Genomic DNA, 20,000 nt, shown 5'->3' on the forward strand with positions numbered 1-20,000 from the left:
TTGGTCAGAAAAGTGGCAGATGCAGTTCAATATAGATAAATGCAAGGTTCTGAAGCTTGGGAGTGCCCATAACCCTAGTACTTATAAGTTAAATGATGTAGAACTTAGCCATACAGATTGCGAAAAGGACTTGGGGGTTATGGTGAGCAGCAACCTTAAACCAAGACAGCAATGCCTAAGCGTACGTAATAAGGCAAATAGATTACTGGGATTTATATCAAGAAGTGTAAGCAACAGAAGTCCAGAGGTCATACTGCAGCTTTATACATCATTAGTAAGGCCTCACCTAGATTATGCAGCTCAGTTCTGGTCTCCGTATTACAAAATGGACATAAATTCGTTAGAAAACATTCAGCGTAGGATGACTAAATTAATACATAGCATTAGAAATCTTCCTTATGAAGAAAGATTGAAGACTCTTAAGTTACATTCACTTGTTAGACGAAGAATGAGGGGAGACCTGATCGAAGTGTATAAGTGGAAGATAGGTATTAATAAAATAGTGCAGACACTGTCTTTCCCACGTCGAGGACTGAAGTCCAGATAGCAGAGTTACATCATTAATGTTTCCTTTCTCTCTCTCTCCAGCGCACATAAACCTATAAAAACCACTTGTTCCATAAAACTATAAAAGCCACTTATTCCTATTCACTCTGATCAAGCATATTCATACAAGCCTTCTGGATGTTCAAGCACCTAGCATTCCAAACCTCCTCTACTCTCTGCTTCTAATCCTTTCTGGGATGTTTTCAACCCATCTTTCCTTCCACCCCACATATGTAAATCCTCTTGAGCAAGCATCCTATTTTGCTCCATCCTCTCCAAATGCTCAAATAATTTCAACAACTCATCTGCAGCCAGAATTATACTTCTTGTAACCCCCACACAGTCTTCTAACTTATACACTGAATTTTATGTATAATATTCACTCATTGCTCTAAAATCTAATATTACAGCTGTATCCAGTCTCTTTTTTTTCCGTACAACGTTTCAGACCCATGCCACACACCCATGAAAAAGTGTTGGTAAAATTATATTTCTGTACATTTCCTTATTTTACCACAACAAAAACTACGTACTTTCATTTCATAGATTCTTGCCAACACTACCTACTTGTGCTCACTGATCTTATCTATGGTTCTCCTCATTTTTCATAGAACCATCTGTCTATTGCTCCTCACCTAAATATCTGAATACATTTAGTTTTTTTCCATACTCCGTCCCTCCACTTTGACTGATATCCCATCCAAATTATCCAATATTTTCTTGTTTCTATGTTCACATCATAATTTCTCTCTTCATGCTCTTCCAGATTCCTTCAACAACTTTTGCAACTTCTGTACTGTATAATGATGCATCATCAATTGATATACAACAAGCTGTGTTCGTAGTTTCAGTTTGAAATTATTATATTAATTAAGACTAGGTTCTTGTCAGTTGCTCTCATGTAAGGAGATATGTGGATGATACATTCTTTTTTTTTTTTTTTATTCGCCGGTATTCTCCCGGCCCGGGTCTTTTCCAAGTAGTGGTGACCCGGCCTTGGCTCCCTATCTGGGGAGTGTCTCGAGACTTAAGTCTCCCATGGGAGGAGGTACAAGTACCCCCTCATCTTTGGGACCAACTGTCCCCAGGCCTAGCCACATTCCCCGCCCTCACGGGGCTCGTAGGGAGAAGCTAGGCCTCTGGTCTGCCATCTGCCCCGCCCCAAAGAGGCTCGTGGGGATGGCAGTCTTGTGAGCTGCAGGTGGTAGCAAGCTCAGGCCTTCCATTCTCAGATTGATTTAAGAATCATTTAAAGTACAAACAAAATATGTTAATGTTTGTTAGTAGACAATACTATTATTTTCAGCTTCTGAAGTTGTTGTTTATATTAAGCTTCCATTTTATGGTCATCTGAGTTACAATATTAGGCAGCAATGTTCAAAATTATTAAAAGCTAGTTACACCAAAATTAAATTTAAAGTCTTTTGGTAAACCCGTTTATTATTTGTAGACATTTCAGGTTTAAGGATTGCAGTCCTTCTGTGCTCAGATATAATATACGAATTCACTTATTCTAAGTGGTAGGAAGTACCTTCTAAAATTTTATTACTGAAGTTTGTGAACATATGAGATACACATATTGGAGTCTTATCCCTCTGAATCTCTTAGGCTAAATCACATAACACTTTGGATTTAAGAAATTTATTAGACCCTACATATGAAACAGCTAAAACTTGATATCAGTGACGGTGATACTTCATATACATTATTTACCCTGAAACATTTATAGTTTACTCTCTTTTCGAGAGCTTAACTTTATTTTTTATTTAATATAACGGATTGTTTTGCAGAGTAACTACCTAATTCCTGAAGGTCATATAACATCATATCCTTACTGGTCTGTTCATTTATTTTATTTTTTTTTTTTTCAGATTTTATGTCATTGTAATTTTTTCTTGTTTACACTGGTTGTACATTATCATCTCAGGTTCCATAATATGAATCCTGATGACGAACATGGATTCACCACCAAAATGTTAATTTACTCGGCGATAAATATCCTCTGAAGATATGAAGAAGTGTTATATTTCCCACCTGCCTAAATTAATTTTTTTTTAAGTTCGATAACAAGGCATAAGAAGAGAGAGAGGGAGAGGGGGATAGAGAGGGAGAGGGGGAGAGATGGAGGGAGAGAGAGAGGGAGAGAGGTGACGTGTGCTTGGACCATTGTTATGGAATGTCTAATTCAATGAGCTTCTCATATCAATCCCATGCATATGCACATGACTGTAGTCTGACATTTACTTATCCAAGAAAGGAAATGCCAGCTGCTCAAAGTTACAGTGATTACCAGCTTAAGCTAATTCAGCCTGTGGAAAACTATGGCAAGTCACATTTGCTCCTTAGAAAATACAAATGACAACGGTCTCTGGGCACTATAATGGTAATGCTGGAACAGTGGTAAGAATGAATGGGAGAGTTTTGATTCCCGGGAATGAAGCTGATATCCTTGGCGTGAAATTTGTCTCCAAGCTGACTATGAAGAACCACGTTGTAAATCTTGCAAAGTGGCCAGGAAGCTTACAGCTATCTCTCCTGCTGAACATTAGAAGTTGCAAGATTCTGTACGATGCACATGTACACTCACACATTGAGTATGCTTCACATTTTTGGATTACCTGCCCCTGTCTCATATCTGACTTCTTGACACAATAGAAAACTAAGCAACACGACTTATCCCTCGCCTGGAACCAGCCTGGACAGACCTATCATTTCAGCAGAGCCTGCAACATCAGAGAGATGTGAATGGCCTTACTTTTTGTCCAAAGCCAATATTGTCGAAATACTTGGGTCCACTCGGCTAACAGTGAGAAGTGAGCTTCTTCATATTAAGACGGGAAGCAAACAGCAACTGCACTCTGGCTGTAACTTTATCTTCCCTCAAGGAAGGTTCCTTGATGTTGGTGAGGGGCTCTTGATTTAGGGAACTGGATCTGTGCTCCAGTTCCCCGAATTAAGCCTGAATGCCTTCCACATCCCTCCCAGGCGCTGTATAATCCTCCGGATTTAGCGCTTCCCCTTGATTATAATAATAATAATAATAATGTAACTTTATCTGAGATCATTTTTGCTAAGCTGACTCGACTCTGGAAAATGTTCGTACAGCATAACGACATCAGCGAAACAGAGTCAGTTTCCCAAATGAAATTACTGACCCACAGTTGGCTCTAGCTTCAAATTAGCAAATTAGCTCTTAGCTTGCAAATAATGTTAATCTAACCTTGTACAACCCTTGTGTAACTGAGAGAAAGAGAGACAGACAGACAGAGACAGACAGAGACAGAGATGATGGCCTACATATTCATGGAATGTAAGACAACATTTGACACAATACGATGCTTCTGTAACGCCTGGCTAAACGATCATGAGATTTTACCCGAACAACTCTGTGATGGAGGACTTTTGATCTGTGAAAGTAGAACTGTTTTCCTTCTTTAGACCAAACCTGAATCTCTCTTTACCGGAGCTGTATTGCAAGTATGATTTAGTTCTTCCCTATGAATATATTAATAATAATAATAATAATATTATTATTTTATTTTATTATCACACTGGCTGATTCCCACCAAGGCAGGGTGGCCCGAAAAAGAAAAACTTTCACCATCATTCACTCCATCACTGTCTTGCCAGAAGGGTGCTTTACACTACAGTTTTTAAACTGCAACATTACCACCCCTCCTTATTATTATTATTATTATATTTTATTTAAAACTTTATATGCATGATACCTACATAAATATGTCGAACATACCTAAAACATGACAGAATTATTGCTAACATTTACTGAAAGTCAACCAACTCTCTAACAGGTAAATGAAACACATACACAATAACACTAAATATAAACCTACCACATTCAAGCTGAGGCTTAAACATATTCCTACAACTTTATAAACGTTAACTATAAAAAATACTGACAATTATACAGATTATTAATATGACTGCAGTGACATGTTATGTATATTATAATCTGATACTTCAGATAAAGGACAAATTGCATTTATTTGTAGAAGAGAGAAAAACGTATAAGAATACGTTTGCATTTTCCTAACTACCGAACAAATAAGCAACACTAACATTATGATTATTATTACCTTAAAGTACCATGTGCTATACATGACTTCCACAGGTTCAGCGCTTTCCAATGATATATTACCAATACCTCACATTTTCCAAGAGTTGTAACCCGTACGTAAATAATCTAAACCATAATTTTTAAGGGAATGGACGGGTATGCCAGTGGAAGGCCCCAGTCAGATGACCAAAAGCTCTAACTGTGGATCATCATATGACTAAGACCTGCGTCAGGAAACACTTGTCCTGTTTCCTGACAAACTTTACCTAACCTGCCTAAACCCCTACAGATTCATTGCCTCATAATTAGCATAAACTTGTATAATTTGACTGCTGCTGTCATTTTACTTTTCCAGAATATTAAGAATAATTATTTATATTAATTATATGACAGATTGACTGGGCTGGATGACGTAAGAGATGTTTACACGTCTTTCTGGGTGCAAGATTCCATCAACGGCACTTCAGAACGTATGTTTTTCTTTCAGCTTCATATGTTTAGATCCAAGAAATTGGAGCTATCTTTTCCTTCCGCTGACCAAACCTGATTGCCTCCTGTTACTGAGGCATTGTATATCCCTCACAAGCTTAACGTTTAACTATTAATAAAATCCCGATCCGTTAGAGATGGATCGGTGACACCACTACAGGTCATTACCACCCAATGTTGCATTAGTACTTATATAAGCAATGATTACTGACCATTAGTCATAAATCCAATAAATCCGTCACTATCAATCGCTATTGCATTTCATTATCACCTACTATTAGAGTTCACTATTACACCCACTATGGCATATCATTAACCCCCATTATGGCAGATCATTAACACCCATTATGGAAGATCACCCACTTACAAGCTATTAGAACTCCTTACCACTCACTTCTACAGATCATTAACATCCACTGTAGCAGATCAATAGCACTCACTATTACAGGACATTAAAAATCACCTCTTTTGAACATTAGCACCTAATATTACATGTTATTACAACCCACTAAAACAGTCCATTAACACACAGTATGGCACGTCATAATCACTCACTGTTACAGATCATTAACACGCACTTCTGCAGGTTATTAATACCCCGGTTACAGATCAGCAGCAACTTCTACAGTTTATTGAGAACCACCGGTACAGGTGATGAACCCTGGAAATAATTAACAACTGCTACTCCATAACATTGGAACTCACTACAACATCCCTTTAGCACCCACTTGTGAAGGAAATTATTTCGAATTCGACCAGATGGGTAGAGGAAAGTGTAAGGTGACAGGAAGTGAGAAAAACAGTGTTTAAAGTGAAGCTTTTATAAAGCAAACAAGCAACCTGAGGTCAGGCTCGGGAGAGGTTAAATACGAGGTAACAAGTGAGGTCATGGAAGAAAAACAGTGATGTCAGACAGTAAGCGTATTTAGGGGTGATTGTACTGGGGATGAAACATGGTGGCGTCGTGTCTGTATAAAACATTTTTAGTAATCATTGTTGGAAAATATGAGTAATGTGACTTGCCAGTGTGTTTATTCACATGTTTCGTTCAATTATATATACTCTGATGCAACAATATTATTGCTACATTGTCTATAATGAGGGAGCTGAATGTGAATCTAACTCTTTGCTTCCTTCCCTTGTGTACATGTCCGTCACTCGGCTACAGGCTCTTCTTTTTCCGTTTATGTATATGCACAGTGGCATGTACATTCACTACTTTTCATACCACGCTCCCTCTGACAAGAAAAGTGACCCTCCGATCCTTGACTCTGAAATTTTCATTCTTTGCAATTCGTTCTCTCGTCTTGGCAACCCTTCTGATATCATAAACTCTTCCTGCTCACTTGCTAAACTGACTTTCTTCTCCCCCAAACACTCTACTCCTTTGTTCTTTGTCTTCCCTTTATTTCCACTCTCTGTAATCTCAACAACTCTCTGTTCCTTAGACATTAAACTAACTTTTTGCCATACTAACACACTTGGCAGTAATCTAGTTCGTGCCCCTCCTCCTGCTACTAATGCCTCTAGAGTCTACCCTAGTTCCTGCTTAATATATATATATATATATATATATATATATATATATATATATATATATATATATAGCACACGAACGAGTGGTATTGATCAATAACAACACTGCGACTAGCCAAGGACTCGAACCCATGCTGCTTTGGCCTGCCTCATGGTGGGCGAAAACTCATGACGCCTTAATCCACTGGACTATACAATCCTTAAGAGTAGCGCATCCAGCGGAACTGGATGTTGTACTCGCTACCCAAGGACATACGATGTTGTGGATGATTCTAGGCTAATTTCTTTCTAGGCAGGCCAAAGCAGCATGGGTTCGAGTCCTTGGCTAGTCGCAGTGTTATTATTGATCAATACCACTCGTTCGTGGGCACAATAATATAAAATACTGCTCGTTGTACTAGTACACCAAACAGGGACTAGAATGAAATTAGCCTAGAGTCATCCACACCATCGTATGTCCTTGCGTAGCGAGTACAACATTCAGTTCCGCTGGATGAGCTACTCAAGAATTGTATGGTCTAGTGGATTAAGGCGTCATGAGTTTTCGCCCACCATGAGGCAGGTCAAAGCAGCATGGGTTCGAGTCCTTGGCTAGTCGCAGTGTTGTTATTGATTATATATATATATATATATATATATATATATATATATATATATATATATATATATATATATATATATATATATATATATATATGCTGGCTCCCTTACCTTCCTGTGTTAGTGATACTTGTCAGTGGTTCATGTCGTATCGGGAAGTCATCATAAACTTTCTTCTATGTTTGGGTTATTTGTGTACAGTTTATATGTAAACGAAAATAAAATTTTTGCTCTTAATTACTAGTTATAAGTAAATGCAATTCAATTAAAATAATGTCTGTTAGAAAATTATTTAAACTTTTAAAAGTCAATTCAATCTATTTTCTTTTTAATTAGCTATCTAATGTTAAGTATAAAGGAGGTAATATTTTAACAATGTTTCCATCAACTCTGAAATATATATGGATAGCGGTAGTGAACTATAACACCAGAACAAAGTCTTCCTTCCATGGTGACTTCTTTCCGTTATTGTATTGTCAACCCACAGTGCAAACTATTTCAAAGCTGTTTTCTTTTTCTAACGAACCTTTTGGCAGGCAAAGACAAACGGACTGGAAGATTTATTTTCTGTGTCAGAAAGACATCAATAATTAAATAACTGTTGTATCTGACTTATGAGATAATCATGTCCTCTGGCTATGATTATATTTCTACAAATCTGGCGATATTCTGATATGTATAAATCTTGTAAGAATGGTTCTGCTGCTGCTTAAACATTAGCATACCAAAACAGTGCATCACTACGCTTGCTATCTACATTTTCGAAGGCTAGGCTGGAGACAGCCAAAAAAAAGTTTTTTTAGCGAATAGGCAAAAGCAGAGTTACAGTAAAACATTTTCAACTATTAACAGCTTAGTATCTTCCTGTCGTGCATCCAATGTATTTCTGAGTGCTTCCACTATTGTGCAAAGTCTACTGCACTGAGTATCAACAAAGTTTCTTGACACCAAATTGTTAGCTAAACTGGTATAGCCTGAGATGCTTGATATAGATGCACAGTATCACAATATTGCTTGACAGCTATGTACAATAGATCAGGGGGTATTTCTGTTAATGCATCTTCAAAGAGAGAGAGAGAGAGAGAGAGAGAGAGAGAGAGAGAGAGAGGCAAAGTATTCATTTCCTGATGAAACAATTTGAAAAGTAAAGCAATATTTTTTTTAAACATATCAATTTTTAATGACTCATTAGAGCTCTTTACAAAATCCTGTCCTATCTATGGTTTACTACCACCCCTGGGATGTGATCCACACCAGTCGACTTACACCCAGGTACCTACTTACTGCTAGGTGAAAAGGGGCAGCAGATGTAAGGAGATGTTCCCCACCGAAGATGTGCCAAGACCCGAACCATTGATCCCACCAGCTTCATTGAAGAAAATAGGGCCAAATTAATTAAATCTAAAGCTCAGGTGAATTATACTGAAATAAACCGTGATCAGCAAGCTGACAAGAACCTCTTTGTAGAGAGAATCTGAATGGAGGTGAATTCCTCACATGGACTACATTCCATTTACATGGAATCAAGATATTCTCCCCATTTCAAATCCTAAGCTTTGTTCCTATTTTATGAAAATGCTCACTCTGTCGCCATAAAAAGGCAAACAATGCTCATAGGAAAAGATACCACCCATCACATAAATCTACTTCTAACATCTATCATTGCTGTGGAGCAACCACTGATAGCCATGGTAGAAGAAATCCAGCGGAACTGGATTTATAACCTAAGAAAGGAAAACAATGTGATGCTTGTACTTAGAACTGTTAGTAATAGGCTAGAATTGAAAGAGAAATTACAGCTACTGGCAGGACAGAGGTCCTTTCCTCTGCTTCTCTTGGGGAAAAAAAAGGTTATACTCATCAGAGTACAGTTGCGGCTCTTTACTTACGCCTGTGAAGAGCTGGAAACAGTCCAAGAATATGCACTCCACCCATCACTCGCTCTCTCGCTCTCTTTCTCCTGCCTCACTTCTGCAACTTCGCCATGGAACTCATGCAGGATTGTGAGACAAGATTGGGTGCTATGTCTTTCTCAAATTGTCGCTCATCATTTCTTTTCGTCGTCTGAATATTCATTTCTTACTCTTTTGCCCAGTATTCTGTTTTCTAATGTTCTTCGCTTTCTAGTCTTTCCATATTCTTGCACTTGTTTCCTCTCTGCATCTTTGGGTGAACATCGGGATCTCTTTGTTCAAACCATTCCCGCTTCTTCAAGGTATAAAGATGTGCTTGGCTTCCCAACAATATCCGTGAGTGGGAGGTTAGGGAGAGGTGGCGGGGTAGGAAAAGGCGAGGTAGGAGGTTTGGAAGGGAGTTAAGAAGCAAGGTGGGAAAGGGATATGGTAGGTGTTCTTGATGCAATAAAAGAATCTAATAGGAAGGAAGGAAGTTATGGTAGGTGGCGGAAAGGATGTCAAAAGGGACAGTATGAAAGGTGTAAATGCAAATTGTGGTGAAGTAAGGAAAGTGGTGAGGACAGAATTGAGGGCGGTGAAGGGAAAGGAGTGCAGGAAGGTTATAGGAGTGCAGGGAGGTTATAGGAGTGCAGGGAGGTTATAGGAGTGCAGGGAGGTTATTGGAGTGCAGGGAGGTTATAGGAGTGCAGGGAGGTTACAGGAGTGCAGGGAGGTTATAGGAGTGCAGGGAGGTTATAGGAGTGCAGGGAGGTTATAGGAGTGCAGGGAGGTTATAGGAGTGCAGGGAGGTTATAGGAGTGCAGGGAGGTTATAGGAGTGCAGGGAGGTTATAGGAGTGCAGGGAGGTTATAAGGAACGGGTAATGAAGCATACAAACTTCACCCGTCTCTTGATCGACAGCTGCGTCAGTTTAGGATTGAAAAAAAAAAAATTAACTTAGTTTCTGCTAATATTCAGTATTCATGGAAAAGCGCTAAAGCCGCATGGATCCTACAGTCTGAGTAATGGGAGGTCATTAGTATAATTATACTCACGAGAGTCACTTCTCCCATAAGGTTCATACAACGCATGGGTTATCTGAGTTATATATTTCACATTTATGGGGAAGCGCAAAGCTCGTAAGGGTCAAATAATGACTGAAAATTTCTCCCTGTAACATTACAATAAGCTAAAACAAGACGACAATTTCTCTTTTTTTTTTCAGCCCAGATTAGATTCATCATCACTGTATTATTCAGTTCTGTTATCACCGTCAAAGAGTTCTGTGCAACGGTTGACAGGTCAACTTTCATGCTCAACGAATCAGTCTGCGAAGATTACTTACCATACCTGTGTGAAGCAGCAGTAGGTGAGTTTCCTGCACCTACTTACGTTCGTTACGCCATAACAGTGTGAGATGGAAGCAGGTGAGTCCCTTCCTAGATGTTTTCCTAGTGCCATGTACCCTCCTACCTACCTACCTACCTGCAGAGTTTCATATTTATGTGCGATATTAGTAAGTACCCTACTTATTGTCTCTCTTGTTTTATACCAGTCTTGTAGGAGAACAGGTTGTGATTAATAAGAAGATGAAGATCACTGGACACTGCAGCATTCTCGCAGTATCCAGTGATCTTTCTTTACTTATTAATCACTTTAATTAAAGGTCTACACTATGATAATAATAAAAATTATAATAATATTAATCATGGTTTGAGTGGGTGTGCATAGAAGCACGTACTCCATGTTTTTTAATTCACCATTCCGAAATTACTAGTATTATTAAGTGGTTACAAATAAGCTTACTATTTATTCAAAAATATATTTTAATATATATATATATATATATATATATATATATATATATATATATATATATATATCTATATATTTATATATATATATATTTATGTCGTGCCGAATATGTTAAACTGGTCAATTAGCAAGAGCTCATTTAAAATTAATTTTTCTAAAAAAAAATTGAGTGGGGGCTCTGCTTCCCTTGTTTTTTGGAGTGGGGGCTCCGTCCCATCAATTTTTTGGAGGGACCCACACAAGCCCCCCATTGACACCCCCCTCACCTCTCCCTCTTTTTTCGATTTTTTTTTATTTTATTTTTTAAATTTTCTGTCCTCATTTTCGCACCCCCTGCTGCCACTCCTACTACATGCATCATACAAAGTTATCTCCCCTACCCTACTAGGGCGTTCTCTACTTCCTCCTCCCCTCAAGGAAGGTTCCTTGATGTTGGTGAGGGGCTCTTGATTTAGGGAATTGGATCTGTGCTCCAGTTCCCCGAATTAAGCCTGAATGCCTTCCACATCCCCCCCCCCAGGCGCTGTATAATCCTCCGGGTTTAGCGCTTCTCCCTTGATTATAATAATAATAATAATAATCTACTTCCTCCTATCAAGCTTATGGAGGTTGGCAAATTTTCCATTTTTTTCAGTTTTTGGGGGTCTATTCCATGACCGGTCGAGTCGGGCTCAGGCTCCTGGGTCACCCCTGAGTTCCTTGGGTCAAATTTACCATTATTTTTTTTAAATTCGAATATAAGTAGAAGTATGACACCCACAGAGTTTTGAATTTCGAGCTATGGTATAATTTTTTCTAACTTCTGGTAAACACCTGTGTCATATTATAGCAGCTGGCTCATAAATATAATTGCTTACAAGAATCACAGAGGTAATAAATTTTACCACTATAAAGTTTTACCACTAAAGTTTTACCACTGTAAATTTTTACCACTGTAAAGTTTTACCACTGTAAAGTTTTACCACTGTAAATTTTTACCACTGTAAAGTTTTACCACTGTAAAGTTTTACCACTGTAAATTTTACCACTATAAAGTTTTACCACTGTAAAGTTTTACCACTGTAAATTTTTACCACTGTAAAGTTTTACCACTAAAGTTTTACCACTGTAAAGTTTTACCACTGTAAAGTTTTACCATTGTAAATTTTTACCACTGTAAAGTTTTACCACTGTAAAGTTTTACCACTGTAAAGTTTTACCACTGTAAATTTTTACCACTGTAAAGTTTTACCACTGTAAAGTTTTACCACTGTAAATTTTTACCACTGTAAAGTTTTACCACTGTAAAGTTTTACCACTGTAAATTTTACCACTATAAAGTTTTACCACTGTAAAGTTTTACCACTGTAAATTTTTACCACTGTAAAGTTTTACCACTGTAAAGTTTTACCACTGTAAAGTTTTACCATTGTAAATTTTTACCACTGTAAAGTTTTACCACTGTAAAGTTTTACCACTGTAAAGTTTTACCACTGTAAAGTTTTACCATTGTAAATTTTTACCACTAAAGTTTTACCACTGTAAAGTTTTACCACTGTAAAGTTTTACCACTGTAAAGTTTTACCACTGTAAAGTTTTACCACTGTAAAGTTTTACCATTGTAAAGTTTTACCACTGTAAAGTTTTACCATTGTAATGTTTTACCACTGTAAAGTTTTACCATTGTAAAGTTTTACCACTGTAAAGTTTTACCACTGTAAAGTTTTACCACTGTAAAGTTTTACCACTGTAAAGTTTTACCACTAAAGTTTTACCACTGTAAAGTTTTACCACTGTAAAGTTTTACCATTGTAAATTTTTACCACTGTAAAGTTTTACCACTGTAAAGTTTTACCACTGTAAAGTTTTACCACTGTAAAGTTTTACCATTGTAAAGTTTTACCACTGTAAAGTTTTACCATTGTAAAGTTTTACCACTGTAAAGTTTTACCACTGTAAAGTTTTACCACTGTAAAGTTTTACCACTGTAAAGTTTTACCACTGTAAAGTTTTACCACTGTAAAGTTTTACCACTGTAAAGTTTTACCATTGTAAATTTTTACCACTATAAAGTTTTACCATTGTAAAGTTTTACCACTGTAAAGTTTTACCATTGTAAAGTTTTACCACTGTAAAGTTTTACCATTGTAAATTTTTACCACTATAAAGTTTTACCATTGTAAAGTTTTACCACTGTAAAGTTTTACCATTGTAAATTTTTACCACTATAAAGTTTTACCATTGTAAAGTTTTACCACGATGTGCTAACTTAACCTGGGATAACTCAATAATTTTTCCTCTTCTACACTTGGCTGGCGTGTTTTTTTTTTTTTTTTCTTAAATCAGAGGTAAATCAATACACAAATTCATTTTTACAACTTTCATTTATTATACTACAATTTTTTGTTGTTGTTGTTTTCAGTATTAGTTAATACATTAAAAAGATTTACAGTTTCATAACTGAGCTGAGATTCATTAATCAATTTATGTCTATCAAGATGGCTACGAATTGCCTCGGCAATTATTGATTCCACAAATTTTCCCACTGTGGAGGTAAGTCTTATTGGTCTATAGTTCAAAGCTAAGGACCTGTCACCTGCCTTGTAAATAGGTATTACATTTGCTATTTTCCACTTATCAGGCACTATGCCAGTTTGTAGTGATATGTTGAAAAGATTAGCCAAAGGTTTGCTAAGTTCCTCTTTACATTCCTTTAAAACCCTTGCAAACAGTTCATCAGGACCTGGGGATTTGTTAGGTTTTAATTTCTCTATTTGTCTGAGTACCTTGTCACTAGTTACGCTAATCGTGCATAGCTTATGATCGTCCTGTTCAACATAATTTATTATTTCTGAAATTTAGCTAGTATCTTCCTGCGAAAAAACTGAGAGGATGTGATGAAAAATTCACACACACATACACACACACACATACACTCACAAACACACACACATACATACACACACACACACACACACACACACACACACACACACACACACGTGAACGACATGACGGAAGGGTTAGACTCAGAAGTGTCCCTGTTTGCAGATGATGTGAAGTTAATGAGGAGAATTAAATCTGATGAGGACCAGGCAGGACTTCAAAGAGACCTGGACAGACTGGACACCTGGTCCAGCAAATGGCTTCTCGAATTTAATCCTGCCAAATGCAAAGTCATGAAGATAGGGGAAGGGCACAGAAGACCACAGACAGAGTATAGGCTAGGTGGCCGAAGACTGCAAACCTCACTCAAGGAGAAAGATCTTGGGGTGAGTATAACACCGAGCATGTCTCCGGAAGCACACATCAATCAGATAACTGCTGCAGCATATGGGCGCCTGGCAAACCTGAGAACAGCATTCCGACACCTTAGTAAGGAATCATTCAAGACACTGTACACCGTGTATGTCAGGCCCATACTGGAGTATGCAGCACCTGTTTGGAACCCGCACTTGATAAAGCACGTCAAGAAACTAGAGAAAGTACAAAGGTTTGCGACAAGGTTAGTTCCAGAGCTAAGGGGAATGTCCTATGAAGAAAGATTAAGGGAAATCGGCCTGACCACACTGGAGGACAGGAGGGTCAGGGGAGACATGATAACGACATATAAAATACTGCGTGGAATAGACAAGGTGGACAAAGACAGGATGTTCCAGGGAGGGGACACAGAAACAAGAGGCCACAATTGGAAGTTGAAGACACAAATGAGTCAGAGAGATAGTAGGAAGTATTTCTTCAGTCATAGAGTTGTAAGGCAGTGGAATAGCCTAGAAAATGACGTAGTGGAGGCAGGAACCATACACAGTTTTAAGACGAGGTTTGATAAAGCTCATGGAGCGGGGAGAGAGAGGGCCTAGTAGCAACCGGTGAAGAGGCGGGGCCAGGAGCTAGGACTCGACCCCTGCAACCACGAATAGGTGAGTACAAATAGGTGAGTACACACACACACACACACACACACACACACACACACACATGCACACATACAAGTAAGTATTTACAGTAGAGATAGGAAGGACTCTGGGAAGATAGCACAGAGGGGACCACCACAAGGGAATATACCAACAAGTGTTGGGTGACATACACACAACTGAGGAGGAGGAGCAGAAGCTGCTAAGTGACCTTAATTCCTCAAAGGCGATGGGACCGGACATCTCCCCATGGGTCCTTAGAGGAGCAGAGACGCTGTGTGTGCCACTAACCACAATCTTCAACATATCCCTTGAAACTGGGCAACTATCTGAGGTATGGAAGACGGCAAATGTAGTCCCCATTTTTAAAAAAACGGAGACAGAAAAGAGGCACTAAACTACAGACCAGTGTCACTGACGTGTATAGTACGCAAAGTCATGGAGAAGATTATCAGGAGGAGAATGGTGGAGCACCTGGTACGGAACAAGATTATAAACGACAACCAGCACGGATTCATGGAAGCCAAATCCTGTGTCACAAACTTTCTGGAGTTTTATGACAAAGTAACAGAAGACACAAAAGAGAGGGGTGGGTTTATTGCATTTTCCTGGACTGCAGGAAGGCCTTCGACACAGTTCCTCACAAGAGATTAGTGCAGAAGCTGGAGGATCAGGTGAGTATAACAGGAAGGGCACTGCAATGGATCAAAGATTACCTGACAGGGAGGTAACAAGAAGTCATGGTAAGTGATGAGGTATCACAGTGGGCGCCTGTGACGAGCGGGGTCCCACGGGGGTCAGTCCTAGGACCAGTGCTATTTTTGGTATATGTGAATGACATAGTGGAAAGGATAGACTCAGAAGTGTCCCTGTTCGCAGATGTGAAGTTAATGAGAATTAAATCAGATGAGGATTAGGCAGGACTACAAAGAGACCTGGACAAGCTGAACACGTGGTCCAGCAACTGGCTTCTCGAATTCAACCCCACCAAATGCAAAGTCATGAAAATTGGGGAAGGACAAAGAATCCACAGACAAAGTATAGGCTAGGTGGCCAAAGATTGTAAACCTCACTGAAGGAGGAAAATCTTGGGGTGAGCATAACACCGAGCATGTCTCCGGAAGCACACATATCAACCAGATAACTGCTGCAGCATATGGGCGCCTGGCAAATCTGAAAATAGCGTTCCGATACCTTAGTAAGGAATCGTTCAAGATTTTGTACATGGTGTACGTCAGTCCCACACTGGAGTATGCAGTACGTGCTTGGAACCCACACCTGGTCAAGAACGTCAAGAAATTAGAGAAAGTGCAAAGGTTTGCGACAAGGTTAGTTCCGAAGCTCAGGGGAATGTCCTACGAAGAAAGGTTGAGAGAAATCGCCCTGACGACACTGGAGGACAGGAGGGTCAGGGAAGACATTATAACGACGTACAAAATACTGCGTGGACAGGATGTTCCATAGAAAGGACACAGAAACAAGGGGTCACAATTGGAAGCTGAAGACTCAGACGAGTCACAGGGATGTTAGGAAGTATTTCTTCAGTCATAGAGTTATCAGGAAGTGGAATAGTCTAGCAAGTGATGCAGTGGAGGCAGGAGCAACCATACATAGCTTTAAGACGAGGTATGACAAAGCTCAGGGAGCAGAGAGAGAGAGAGGACCTAGTAACGATGAGTGAAGAGGCGGGGCCAGGAGCCGAGTCTCGACCCCTGCAACCACAATTAGGTGAGTACAATTAGGTGAGTACACATACGAGAGCTGCTAGTGAGATACCCAGTGACCGCAGGTCATAGACCGACCAATAATGACTTACTGCTTCCAACTCACCTCATACACACTCACCAACATACGACTATGTACAAATTGACTCTATGCACTTATTTATACACAACTCATGATCTACATAAGATATGATAACAGACATCACACAAAGGCTCAAGATCAACATACCCCTTTTCTCAGCGAATTTCCATTTTTTTTTCACTAAATCCTCATAGAACACGCCCACTTTCATTAATTCTTCTTAGAAATATCTTATATTAATTATTGTTTTGTGTGTGTACTGGAGAATAGTGATCATGTGTTTAGTCATTATGTTTTTGTGTTTAAGTTTAGATTTTGGTACTTATATCTTAAATTTTCGTTCATGTCTAGTTTTTTTGGTGTGTGTGTTCGCGTGTTAGTTTTTTTTTTTTTGTGTTTTTGGTGATTCATGATCATGTCTTTAGTGTTCATGTTATTTTTTATTATATTTGTATGTTAGTGATTATATCTTAAATGTTTTTATGTGTCAAGTATTCATGTGTTTAGTGTTTATGTCATAGATGTTATTGTTGCTTTTAGTGATCGTAGTTATCAGGGCTGAATTTAGACCTTGGGGGCCCCGGGGCACTTTAGGTTTTGGGGGGCCCTCAGCATGGAAATTAAAATGAATTAAAAATAAGAAATGAACTAAAATGAATGACTAACAGCAGTTTTCGAAAAAAAAATTATTTTAAATTTTGAAGAAGACGTCTGATTTTACTTTTCTTTATTTTATTGACTTTAAGAATAACTTTGACTATAATTTTCAGTTTGTAATAATTACTGATGTGTATTTATATACATCTTTGGTGTCACGCTCTTGGTGTCTATCTATATATATATTTATATATAATAATTTGCTAATGGGCCGACCAACCAACCAACTAGACATTTAAGAACAAAAGAACATAAGAAAGAAGGAACACTGCAACAGGCCTACTGACCCATGCGGAGCAGGTCCATGTCCCCCCCGGATTAGCCCAATGACCCACCCAGTCTGGTCACCTCCACTCAAGGAAGGAGCACGGCACCAGACCCAGCAGATCAAGCTAGTCAGGTCCAACTCACACCCACCCACACCCACTCATGTATTTATCTAACCTATTTTTAAAACTACTCAACGTTTTAGCCTCAGTAACTGTACTGGGGAGTTTGTTCCACACATCCACAACTCTATTACCAAACCAGTGCTTTCCTATATCCTTCCTGAATCTGAATTTTTCCAACTTGAAACCATTGCTACGAGTCCTGTCTTGGCTGGAAATTTTCAGCACGCTATTTACATCCCCTTTATTTATTCCTGTTTTCCATTTATACACCTCGATCATATCCCCCCTAATTTTATGCCTTTCGAGAGAGTGCAGATTCAGGGCCCTCAGTCTATCCTCATAGGGAAGATTTCTGATACATGGGATCATTTTTGTCATCCTCCTTTGTACGTTTTCCAGAGCATTTATATCCATTCTGTAATACGGTGACCAGAACTGAGCAGCATAGTCTAAATGAGGCCTAACCAAGGATATATAGAGTTGAAGAACAACCTGAGGACTTCTATTATTTATACTTCTAGATATGAAGCCAAGAATTCTGTTAGCTTTATTGCGAACACTAATGCATTGTTGTCTTGGTTTCAGATTACTACTAACAAAATTACTACTAATCAAATCATCCTGGAGTGCTCTAGTGTCCTCATTAGAATGAATTGGACGGCCTATTTTGATGTCATCAACATATTTGCTTATGTCGCTATTTATTCCCTCATCTATGTCGTTTATGTAAATTATGAACAACAACGGGCCCAACACTGACCCCTGAGGAACACTGCTTGTGACGTGCCCCCATTCTGATCTCTCCCCATTTATGCAAACTCTCTGCTGCCTATTTGTCAGCCATGCCTCTACCTAGGAAAAAAATTCTCCTCCTATTCTGTGTGCCTTAAGTTTCCTCAATAGCCTCTGATGTGGAACTCTATCGAAAGCGTTACTGAAGTCCATATACACAATATCATATTCATTACCATGATCTAGCTCCTCAAACACCCTAGTGAAAAATGTTAGTAAATTTGTAAGACAGGAACGCCCCTTTGTAAAACCGTGTTGAGATTCATTAATCAATCTGTGCCTGTCAAGATGGCCACGAATTGCTTCAGCAATTATTCATTCCATAAATTTTCCCACTATGGAGGTAAAGCTTATTGATCTATAGTTCGAAGCCAAGGACCTGTCACATACCTTGTAAATAGGTATTACATTTGCCATTTTCCACTTATCAGGCACTATGGCAGTTTGTACTGATACGTTAAAAAGATTAGCCAAAGGTTTGCTAAGTTCCTCTTGACATTCCTTTAACACCCTTGCAAACAGTTCATCAGTGCCTGGGGATTTGTTAGGTTTTAGTTTCTCTATTTGTCTGAGAACTATGTCACTAGTTACCGCAATCGTACATAGTTTATTATCGTCCTGTTCTCCATAACCTATTATTTCAGAAATATCACTAGTATTTTCCTGGGTGAAAACTGAGAGGAAGAAGGTATTGGGAATTTCACACATATCCTTTTCACTGTCAGTGGAGTTACTCTTAAGTGGGCCAATCTTGTCCCTAATCTTACTTCTGTATACATGAAAGACCCCTTTTGGGCTAGTCTTTGAATCCCTTGCGACCTTAGCCTCATAATCCCTTTTTGCTTTTCTTATTCCTTTCTTTATTTCTCTTTAATTGAATATATTGATTTCTTAACTGCTTATCCCCTCTTTTGATACGCCTATATATGCCTCTCTTTTGACCAATGAGATGTTTCAACCTATTGTTCATCCATTTGGGATCATTTTTGTTAGATCTAATTTCCCTACTCGGAACAAAAGTTGTCTGGGCAGCTTGAACTATGCTCTGAAAAAGTCATATTGGCAACCAAGATCACCTACCTGACCCATAGTCAGGACATCCCAATTTAGCCCAACCAGGTAATTTTTCAGTCCCATGAAGTCGGCCAAGCGAAAATCTGGGACAGAGATTTGATTGCAGTTATCTGGGTGATTCCATGATATATTGAAACTAAGTGATTTGTGAACACTTTCCCCAAGCTCATCATTAACCTCAAGATTATTAATTAGTGACTCTTTGTTGGCAAGAACCAAGTCAAGCAGATTGTTTCCTCTAGTTGGTTCCATCACAACCTGTTCTAAAAAGCAATCCTGAACCGTATCCAGAAAGTCACTAAACTCAAGATTTCCTGCCATATTGTTCCAATCAATTTCTCTAAAGTTAAAATCTCCCATTATCACAACATTTTCATATCTAGATGCCTTATGAATTTCGTCCCATAACAGCTTACTGCACTCCCTATCA

General features: G+C 38.7%; 1 protein-coding gene across 1 annotated transcript in view; it reads left to right on the forward strand.

Annotated features, from left to right (window-relative positions):
* LOC128694354 (macrophage mannose receptor 1) overlaps positions 1-20,000 on the forward strand; it is a 175,642-nt gene that overhangs the window by 14,599 nt on the left and 141,043 nt on the right. The window contains exons 3-4 of the mRNA XM_070093469.1: positions 5,015-5,091; positions 10,367-10,510. Coding sequence (XP_069949570.1) covers positions 5,015-5,091; positions 10,367-10,510 — 221 coding nt within the window. The remainder of the gene's footprint in view (positions 1-5,014; positions 5,092-10,366; positions 10,511-20,000) is intronic.

Source organism: Cherax quadricarinatus, chromosome 43 (assembly GCF_038502225.1).
Source record: "Cherax quadricarinatus isolate ZL_2023a chromosome 43, ASM3850222v1, whole genome shotgun sequence".
NCBI classification, from domain to species: Eukaryota; Metazoa; Arthropoda; class Malacostraca; order Decapoda; family Parastacidae; genus Cherax; species Cherax quadricarinatus.